At 41.3% G+C, this 10883-nt stretch overlaps 1 protein-coding gene and 1 long non-coding RNA gene across 2 annotated transcripts in view; both read right to left on the bottom strand.

Moving 5' to 3' along the window:
• AHNAK2 (AHNAK nucleoprotein 2) overlaps nucleotides 1–6243 on the bottom strand; it is a 30411-nt gene extending 24168 nt beyond the window's left edge. Inside the window, exons 1-5 of the mRNA XM_074864978.1 lie at nucleotides 6198–6243; nucleotides 5369–5425; nucleotides 4634–4775; nucleotides 3668–3849; nucleotides 29–3018 (exon numbers count right to left, since the gene is read on the bottom strand). Coding sequence (XP_074721079.1) covers nucleotides 29–3018; nucleotides 3668–3849; nucleotides 4634–4769 — 3308 coding nt within the window. The 5' untranslated portion in view covers nucleotides 4770–4775; nucleotides 5369–5425; nucleotides 6198–6243. The remainder of the gene's footprint in view (nucleotides 1–28; nucleotides 3019–3667; nucleotides 3850–4633; nucleotides 4776–5368; nucleotides 5426–6197) is intronic.
• LOC141943545 (uncharacterized) overlaps nucleotides 6239–10883 on the bottom strand; it is a 28145-nt gene continuing 23500 nt past the window's right edge. The window contains exons 2-3 of the long non-coding RNA XR_012628990.1: nucleotides 7074–7150; nucleotides 6239–6287 (exon numbers count right to left, since the gene is read on the bottom strand). This is a non-coding gene — a long non-coding RNA (uncharacterized LOC141943545). The remainder of the gene's footprint in view (nucleotides 6288–7073; nucleotides 7151–10883) is intronic.

The raw sequence follows: 10883 nt of genomic DNA, 5'->3' as shown, positions 1-10883 counted from the left end.
GGACCAGCCAAAGGAAGGCATGCCAAACTTGGGCATCTTGAACTTGCCGTCCTTGGTCTTTGCGGCCTCCTTCTCGGGGGCTTTGGCTTCCCCTTCCAGGGTGAGGGCCGCCTCGGGTGCCTGCAGGTCGACGCTGGCCTTTGGAAGGGTGATGTCGACGGAGGGGAGACTGATGTCCACCTTGGGAGCTTTGATGTCAGCCTTGGGCATTTTGAAGGAAGGTTTCTCCAGCTTCAAGCCGGCCCCTTCGGCTTTGGCGCCGGGGACGTCGGCTTTGAGGCCCAGCGCGGGGCCCTCCCCTGCGGCCGTCACGGTGGCGGAGGGGAGCTCGACCTCTGCGGAGGGCAGGCTGACGTCGCCTTCGGGCCCTTCCGCCTTGGGGAGCGACACTCCGAATTTGGGCTTGTCGAACTTGGGCATCTTAAACTTCCCCTTCAAGCCCGCGGCCTCCAGCTCGGCCCCGTCGAGCGAGCCTTCGGCAGAGGGCACTTTCAGGTCTATCTCGGGTGCCTGGATCTCGAGGGAGCCTTCGACGAAGGGCACCTTGATGTCGGGGGTCGCAATGCTGACGGCGCCGGCGCCGGCCTTGAGGTCTGCCTCTGGGAGGCTGGCATCGACTTTGTGCAGGCTGACGTCTGCGTCCAGTTTGGGAGCCTTGACGGTCGGCTTGGAGAAGACCACGCTGGGCACCTTGACTTTCGGCATGTGTATTTTCATGCCGCTGCCCTCAACTTTGCCGGCAGCCACCTCCAGGCCGCCTTCGGCCTCGGGGCCCTGCAGGGCGACTTCGCCCTCCTGGACTTCGGCCTGGGCTTTGGGCAGCGAGACCTCGGCCTTTGGCAGGCTGACCTGCACATGGGGAGCTTTGACTTTGGGCAGCTTGACGCTGGGCATCTTGACGTCGGGCATCTTGAATCGACCTTTCTCGCCGTCTCCTGCGGCGGCCGTCTCGACGGTCACCTCCACGCCGGGCGCTTGAATCTCGGCCCCGGGCAGGGTCACGTCGACTTCGGCGGTTCCCGAGGGCAGCGTCACTTGGGGCTCCTTGAGGCTGACGTCCACATCAGCGGCCACGGTGCCCTTGGCCTCTCTGCTGCTGGACCAGCCAAAGGAAGGCATGCCAAACTTGGGCATCTTGAACTTGCCGTCCTTGGTCTTTGCGGCCTCCTTCTCGGGGGCTTTGGCTTCCCCTTCCAGGGTGAGGGCCGCCTCGGGCGCCTGCAGGTCGACGCTGGCCTTTGGAAGGGTGATGTCGACGGAGGGGAGACTGATGTCCACCTTGGGAGCTTTGATGTCACGTTGTCTATTTTCAGATAATTCCTCTGTTTTCTTTGATACTATACTTATTTCACCCTTTGTTATTTCAATATCAGGTTTTGTAATCAATATTTCTTCATCTTTTTCTTCCAAATTATTCTTCCTTGTAGAAGTTTTCACAGTTAGTGTTTTCAAATTTGATATCTGGACTTCTGGTATTTGTCGTATATCCTTTTCACTTGTTTTTCCTTTGGAAATCCCGATTTCGATTTCAGCACTTGGAATCTTCATTTCTTCTGCTGATACACTCATCTCTGGTTTCGTACCGACTTCTAGGAGTTTTCCTTCCCTATCACTTAATGGACCTTCTGTTTGCCCTGTCTCATCCTTTGTAGTTGCCCAGGTAAATGTAGGTAATTTAAACTTTGGTAGTCTGAATTTGCTTTCTTTTCCCTCTATATCCTTTTCTCCTGCCTTCATGCTGATGTCTGTCTTCAATGTTTTATCAGTTGTGGGTGTGCCATCTTCCTCTGTCTCTGGCTTTTTTGTAGCATCTACTGATTGAACTGTGCTTTCTTCTCTTGGAATTTTCATATCAGCTTTAGGCGTTTTGGATATTTTGAATGATGGCATTTGTATTTTCCAAGTAGATACTTCTGATTCTGCATCAGGCATGTGAAGTTTCACATCCAAATTGCTGCCGTCCTCTGAACTTGTATCAGCTATTTTTTCTGGTACTGAATGTGGAACATCACCTCTTGGTTTGGCATTTTCAGTCTCTGTCTCTTTTCTTTTGGGCATTGAAATCCCAAATTTTGTCTTCTGAATTGTTAGTATTTGTGTGTCTTGTGCTTCTTTTTCTTTTGTTTCCAGTGTGTCAGATGTTGTGTGTAATTCTGCTTTAGCAGTGCCTATTTCTAGACCTTTTACCTGTATAGATCCTTGTGCTGTGTGACCCATCATGTCTATGTTAATTCCACTTTCTCCTTCTGTTTTATCTGCTGGTCCTTTCTGTTTCTTTTTTCGGGATTTTGATGAGGCTACTGTTTGTTTAGTTGGGCTTTCTTTCAGATCAGGTGCTTCTAAACTGTGCTTTGATATCTGTGTTGTTACAGCTGGTACTTCAGGTACAGTAAATTTTGATGTTGATTCCTTGTCTTTTTTAATGCTTATTTCAACTTCAGGGCGTTTTTTTGTGTGAGATGGAATGCCATTTTTCATGTCTTTTAACTCTTTTGTTAAAGTTTCGTGTACCTCCCCTGTTTTAATTTCATAAGCAGGAGATGTAGTATATTCAACAGTTAGGATTTCAGGATTTTCCAGGCTGATATCTTCTTTATGTGTTTTTTCTCTTTCGGATAACAGTGTAGTTTTTATTTCTTTTTTTTGCTTGTCTTGTGGTTCTGGTTTGGATCTGTGCATTTTGAATCCAATGCTAGGGAACTTCAGTTTCTTTTGGCTTCCTTTTTTTTCTTTAATATGCACTTCTTGTTGAAATTGAGACTCTGTGTCTGTGCTTGTAGGGGAAATATCCTGTATAGCAGGCTCATATGCATCTGAGGTACTATGAGATCTTCTGTGCCCCAGTATCTTTTTATTTTTAATTGACTGGAATTTTGGCCATGATAACCTATCTTTTTTAGGTCTCTTGCTTCTTCCTACCCTTTGGCTTACAATTAATGTTTCCCTGTCTTCTTCTGAAATGGCTTTTCCTGAAACATGCACTGTTTCTTCAGGAATGCTCTCACTGAGTTCTTTTTCCTGAAACAACAAAGAGTAGTCAGAAGATTAAAAGTAAACTAAATATAGATGCGACACTGAACAAAATACATACTATAAAATATATAGGAAAATGTGCTTTTAATTCATAGTATCTACTTGCTATATCAAAAATTCCTGAAAAGAGTGTATGTAATGCAGGTAGAAATTACAAAACCCAAATGGATTCTGACTGTAATATGTGGATTTCTGAAGGTTTATGTTCTTTGTAAAACACTTCAGTAAATAGAGGTTTCTATATGTCTCTCTACATATGGCTGTACAAATACATATATAAAATATTTATATATATGTATATGAAGAGAAAAATAATTTTGAATGTGATGATGAACTATAAGCATATCATGTTTATGGAGATATCAGTCATTAAACATATTTTTTAAAGAGAAAATTTCATTGATGAGCTTTTGAGAAAAATACTTACTGATATTTTACATTTTGGAAAATACGGAATATAAATATTACAGATCTTATCTGAGCCTTTTCTATTGGTGGACACTTAACAAAAAAATGCAGACTCACTAGAGAATGTTTTTCATGACTAAGTCTTAAGAAGATGCAAGTGTGTATTTTCTGGTCTACTTCCACAGAGCACATTACTACAAACTTTGTAAACTAATCAAATATCTACCTGGCTTATTCTTTCCTTTTTGTACTGGACTGTAGAGTGAATATGTTCTAGCTCTTCTTTCCCAGCAATTTTTCTTTTCAGGCTGAATTGGACTCTGTATGGCTCGGAATATTGGAGAATCTTGAGTGCATCTTCATATTTGATATTATCAAAAAATATTGTAGCACTTAGAAGCTGATCACCTGCAAGTGGATTCAGACATCATTTTAATTAGCTTGTGTTTTCTTGCATTTTTTCAAATTCTGTTAAATTAATGCCCACCGAAAAAAATAATCACATCTTATTTATTCTATTTATTTAAAATATGAAATTATGTTCACATAATAGAATCACAAAATAGTTAAGGCTGGAAAGGACCTCTGAAGATCATCTAGTCCAATTGCCCTGCTCAGGGAAGGGTCAGCTACAGCTGGTTGCTCTGGTCTGTGTGCTGTCAGGTTTTGAAGATTTCTAAGGATGGCGACTCCACAACCTCTCTGAAAAACCTGTTTCAGTGTCTGACCACCCTGACAGTAACAAAGTTTTTCTTACATTTTTCAGTATTTAGACTTTGGACTTTTGTTCTTGTTTAAATCATTATTTATTGTATTTTTGTGGCACACTATTTCGTGAAAGAATCAAAGGCAGGTTCTTCATGAATGTTATGAGCTGGGGTTTTTTTCATTTTAGTTGTGTATATACTACTTTCTATGTATCTTGTTCACTGTTCCAGTGAAAATTATACTTTTTTTTTTTATGGTATATAAAAAAACCACATTTCATTATTGTTTAAGATACTGATCTCTGAAATTATTAATATGAGAAGGTTAAGCTAACACCTAACATTGGTTGGTTTGGGATCTACTATTTCTATTACCTAAAGAGATGACCGATCAGTTAGGTATCTATACACACACAGAGCTACATACCCGATTATTTCAAGATATAAAAAAACCCAACAAACCAAAACAGAAAATCAGACCGTACCTTCTCTCAGACTAAATATTTTTGAAGCAGGAGATTCCTTAAGTACTTTTTTAATAAATATTCCTTCATTTCCTCCACCCATCACACTAAAACCACTAGCACCAGCTTCCACTTCTGTTTTCAGGGTCACTTCCATTGTTTCCTAGATATAGAAAAAGGTGTGAATTTATAATTTTTATTCATTTGTATCAAAGTGTTCTACATTATTCTACAATAAAAAATTGAGTCTCCTCAGGTATATTTTCAGTAGCTCAAGAAAGATTATCTAAAATAGAGAATGTACCTATTCGGTGTGGGTTTGATTCTGCTAAAAATTAGAATTAAGCACATGTGTTAGGGTTATGCTGGATCAGGACCATAGGGAAAATAGTTTATAATTTTAAAACACGAAGCATATGGAATCTTTTAGGGCTGAAAGATTGTATCTTCTGCGAAGATGTTAAGCACCTGAATTAGAGCTAATGGGCCAGAAAAGTCAGACTAAGAGCTAATGCTGTACTGTACTCAAATGAGAGAAGGCAAAACAGAATTATGGAAGGACCCCAAATAGGACAAGTAAGTGTTCATGCCTGTGCCACAACTAGGCAATTTGTGAAGTTCCTGGTCGAAACAAGTCTAAAGTGATTCTTTGCCCATTTGTCCTTCCCTCTGCCCACCCATCCATGTCTGTGTGTTGTAATAGACTTTACTATTTTGCAAGCCACATGCCTAAAACTAGAGTGTTTTTAGACTGACCTGTGGTTCACTCTGTTTTGATTTGTCTGTAGAATATTTTTTGTTTTCTTCTTGAAGCTGAAAAATAATTTGCAATTTTTTAGTGTTCAGAAGTCATGCTGTTGTAAAGTACAACAGAAGTCCTACATCAGTTAAAATCCCTGGTTTAGATTAAGAACTGAGGCTGACTTTAATGGCAACAGAGCAAAACTGGGATCTATGAGTGCAATGTACACCATGAATGATTTAACTATATTATTCACAGTAGTAAATTAGATGCCAGGGCTTCCCTGCATTGTACCAAAATTTGCATGAAAAGAACACCAGAAACCAAATGGATTAAGACGTTGGGAGTTTTTCTGTGTGTTACCCATGTAGCACATTTCTCATGCTTTTATCTTTGTGAACATACATTTTTTTCATTTATTTGACTTCAGAATGAATTTCAAACTTTTGCCTACTTATCTTAACATGACTGTACTAATTAAATCTTTAACTTTGAATAACCAAGAAGTACAGGTAGTTTTGAAATATGTATTAGTTAAATGCAAGCCAGTTAAATATTCTAATAGGAAAAGCATTGTGATTTCTTAACCCTGTCTGCCCTAGGTCCTTTAAGGAATGAAGTCAAATGCATTTCTTGTCAAGAAACAAGAACACGGCCAACAACAAGTTCCCTACAGTGTAAAACCATCAATGAATACGGCCCTGATTTTCGTGGGGGCAGGAAGACAATATGGCTGCAGCAACATCCTGTTACATGACATATGACTCTCGGATACTTGTAGGAGCTAAAACCTCTTGAATCAACTTGGTAAAGCCATGCCTGCATGAAAACTCAGTGTCTTGCCTTTAAATATTCTTCTTCTATGGAATATTCATAAACTGGAGAGGATCCTTGTGGCCTTGGACGGATGTCTTCTACTGCTACTTCATTAACCTGTGGAAAAGAAATGAGTGGTGGGAAAGGAACAGCCACCATTAAAATGACACATTTTTTTAGGAGTTTTTCTACTTAGTCATAGTCTCCTTCTGTGTACAAATCTTTCATTAGTAATCGTGGATGTAGAATAATCAATAACTCTTTCCTAAGGTCAAGAACAAATACAATTCTCATTTAAGTATGTTACTCAAGAAGACAAGTGACAGACTCCTGAGAGACAAAACCAATGGTATTCTGATTTTGGTTTTCTTTATGTATTGTATGCATCTATGGGCTGAACAGACTGAAAATACTGAGATGTCAACTAGTAACAATTGAAAAAGGCAATAAAAATTCCCTCCCCTGCTTTATTTTCACACCTAACCTTTGCATCCTGCAGCTTCAAACTTTATTGCCCTCTATAACGAAGAAAACCATGGAAGAGTCCCAGCAGGAATTTCTGCTGACAAGCACTTGGCATGCTTCCTTCTGGAGATAAACAATAGGGAACCTAAACCAGCTACAGCTTTAAAGGAAAGTTACGGTAGGCCATGTAATAGCTTGCTAAGTCTTGGTATTAAACTTATGTTGGTGAATCATGGCAAAGAACAGATCATTTTATATTGAAGCACCATTCTGGCTTTTGAGCTGGCAGGATAATCCCAATCAGGAATACAACATCTTTAATAGGAAGAAAAATCGCCAGCAAGATCCAGGTATAAACAAAATATTTAAGATCCCTTTTTAACAAGGTAACTCCCAAACCCCCATCCCCAAAAAAACCCCAACTCTAAAAAAACTCACAGAATCTTCGTCTTCTGCATCTGCATCAGCATCAGCATCTCCTGGAGGCTCGGCTGGTCTCAGCTGCCGTCCAGAACCTGAAAGCAGCATACAGGTTGTTGGTGTCTGCGGGAGCCACACAGGGCACAGAGCAGTCGGCTTGCAAGCTGAAGCCCTCTGGAGCAGCACACCCAGGGGACGTGCATGGGCCAGCTGTAGAAAGGCCTGCTTTCATTTAGATTCCTTATCTCAGATCTCATCAGGCCAATGTTTCCAAAGATACCAGAAATATTCGTATCCAGAAATGTAAAGGCTTTTGTGAAGGAAAAAATCCCCAGATTGGAGAAAATGTAGAACTAGAAGATGACCAGATCTTTTTTTTTTTTTATGACCAAGGAGGACTCAAGGTGTGTATTGGGTAGAATTGACAAGGTTTTGGCAGAGGTGTGGCTGTGGGGTGGTCTCTGTGGGAGGAGGACACAGACCACCCTGAGCCAAATGCAGCTGCTTGCAGACAGCTCCACCTGCAATGCTGAATCCATCAGAGGAGTTTCTGCACCTCTGTGAACGTGTTTCAAAAAGAGCAATAAATGCTGAGAAAAAGAGACAACACCACTAGAGGAGGAGGAGAAAAACAGAGAAGACCACACCAGAGCAGGAGGAGAGAGGAGAGATGGCAGAGCAGGAGAAATGCTGGAGCAAAATAGGACCTCAAGCAGTGGCTGGAGGAAGAAAAGCTGCCTGAGCGAGGGCAGAGAGGAGGAGGCTCGACTCTGATGGGTCGGCAGCTAGCATAGGAAGCAACCCTGGTGCAACTGAGCATGAAGCAAAGAATGAAAAAAGAAAAGCAGCCACTATCTGCTGACCCCTGTCTCCTGCACCAGCCCTCACCTCCCCAAGTAGCCCACAGTGAGGAGATAGGAGACCAGAAAGAGGGGAGGAGAAGTGTACGGAAGGGAGCTTTTTCCCTAAGAGGTTTTATTTTTTTTAAAATATCAGAATTAGTAATAAAAAGTTCGTTAATTGGCAATATGTTAAATTGATTGAAACTCCCCATCTTGAAACTCTTCCTTGCTTCTGACAGAGATCATAAGACAAAAGCTGTAGAGTAAACATCATGAAGCTTTGATAGTAATAAAGCCTCTGCTTTCTTGGTTTTTAAAAGTACTGAGGACAGAAAGAGACGAGGTGAAGGAGATGAGTTGTTTGAAAGTATGATTCTGTTGAAATGCCTTAAATTGGGCACTAAAGAATGAAAAAGCATGAAAAGATCATCATTTTCAGAGATCCAGGCTTAGCCAGTAGAGGACAGTGTGACTGAATGACACATTCCCTGATGCACAGGCTATTCTAATTCATGCACAAGTCCTGGTCCTGATAACTATGGCTCTCTCCTGTCTCCATGCTCCATTTTTGCCAAGCCATCAGTCTGTCTAGCTCTCTTACACCCAGTTCTGCAACTGCCTTTAGTATACATAATTTTGGCTCTCCGAAACAGATCCTCTGGCTTAAAAATATGCTCAGACACTAGAGAAGACCATCACAAGCAGAACTATGCAACTCATTGCCTATTTTAAATGAAGAATCCTTGGGCTGGAACACAACATTTCTGGATGGGGATATTACATGCTGTATGTGCAGACAAGCTGGCACAGTTCATGCATGTATGCAATCACTCTAAACATACACCAGTTGCCAAGCTCTTGTTAAAATGGCTGTGATTTTGCTGGACTTTGTTCACAGTTTTCTGGTCGCTTACGTTTATTTTCTCCTTGACTTTTTTTAAGATGAAATTATTTAGTACAGGCAGGGTTTTGAAAGAGTTATGCCACGTGATCAGTGATGGACCACTTTGTTAAAACGAATGGAAATAGTGTGCTTCCAGTGGGAATATTCAATGTCAGTCTACGGGCCAAGTTTCCACACTTGATAGAAGGCATCATCATTAGCCATATGTACATCATCTTAATCAGCTCTCCTGTGGTATTTTCGCTCCAGAGAACTAGGATCAACTCAGAACACATCAGGGCTGCCACACCAAGCCTCCTTTAGCCTTCACAGGACTAGTCCTGACGCCTACAATGGACAATTCTAGAAAATGGTCTTAATCTGGACCCTAATTCAGATTAAAAACCTTCATAAATTGGCTTGATCATTTTTTTTTCAAAAGTTCTAGCAATTGCAATTTTCAGAAGCTCAAGAAAATTGGAAAATGAGCATAACCTTACTAAAAAAATTTATGAACTCGATTTTAGGCATTTCTGCTTGAAAATTCTGGAATCCATTCATGAAGCTCTTCACCACATGTGTTTTAATAAGCATCATATGAGGAAAAGAGCCGCAGGACTGAGGCTTGATTGTTGAATTTGCTTAGTGCTTCTAAACATTCAGGTGCCAAGAGCAAATTTTATGGCTGTTACTAAAATTCCAAGAAATAGTAAGGACTTAACCTTGTGGCATTGCTGTATTTTTCACTTGGGAGAATCCCACCCAAAAGTCCTGAAGTCCAGTAGAATGACTTAACAGAATATTGCTTGGATTGCCTGTGCGTTTGCTCTTCAGTGCAGCACTTCAAGACTAATTACACCATTGATCCCTGGTGGTTGCCAATAATTTTACTACTGGAAAAGAAAAAGGAAAGAATTATCTGGGAGAATTCTTGAGCTGGTTCACTGCTGTTTCTCTTGTTTTACTCTGGTGTAACTTCAGTGACATTATAGCTGTCTAGAACTGGAGCAATGCAAATATGGGGAGCTCTGTTCTCAGGACTTGAATGGTCCTGTATAGTTTGTACCACTGATTTTTCACTATCCAGTGGCACATATTCTTTGAGTCTAGGGTACTGCAGCTATCCTATAGGTTCTAACAGAGGTGAAGCTTTTAAAACCAGATGTTTTGAACAAAGGATTCTTAGAATGATTAGGTGACCAGCACCTTCAAAATCTTCCTGTTGTTAAGACTGGGCTACTCATAAAATCCAAGAGAATTAGATCACCTCCCTCAGTGAGACCTGAACACTTATTTCCCATCAGGATGCCATTTTAAAGCAACAGATGATACTGACAATTCTTGTTCAGTGTGGATGTAGAGAGACAGACTTGGCATGGATGACACCTCATCTGGGCCTGGACCAGGAAAGAAGTCTCTTATTTTTCACTAGCCGTTGATCAAGCAAAGCTTGTGTATGAGGCACAAGGGTGGCTTTGCATACTTGGCCAAGTGTTGGCAGGTGATTGCTTGACCTTGCTAGAGGGGCTGTGGATCAAGGTTTGCCAAAATATCACCAGAAGAATTCCCTGCTGTTAAGAGGAAAACCTGTCAGCATAAAAGGCCTCTTTCACCCACCTCATGATGGGTAGGAAGGGACAGAATCCTCCTGTGAAAGCCTTTAGTAAACGGTTACCTCTCCAAAATGGTGATAGTAGGACTCTTTCCTACAAAATGGAGCAACAGATTACTGTCCCCAGGACTAATAGAGATGTGGCTGACATTGCACGGAGGGACATCAGATACACGAATGACATTCCCTACCAAAGCTTCAAACCACGGTCTTTCCATCCACCCTGATTTCCCCAAACTCTGCCTACTCTGCCCCTCTACCTTAGCTAACTCATGTAATAAAAGACTTCTTGTGCCACTGATTCCTACTGTAGAGTAAGATTTGCTTCAGATTTTTTCTTGATTCAGAGTACTTTAAAAACAAATCTATAAAAGAGGGGAATTACAGCACATCAATGAATTCCATTTTCAGCAAAGCTTTCTTTCTGTGTATAAAAGACTGTGCCAATAAACTATGATTTATATGCATGTCATTCTCATGCCCCAAATAGT

Source organism: Strix uralensis, chromosome 4, assembly GCF_047716275.1.
Source record: "Strix uralensis isolate ZFMK-TIS-50842 chromosome 4, bStrUra1, whole genome shotgun sequence".
Taxonomy (NCBI): domain Eukaryota; kingdom Metazoa; phylum Chordata; class Aves; order Strigiformes; family Strigidae; genus Strix; species Strix uralensis.
Note: the sequence above shows the minus strand (reverse complement) of the source record. Positions and strands in the feature narration are given on the sequence as shown.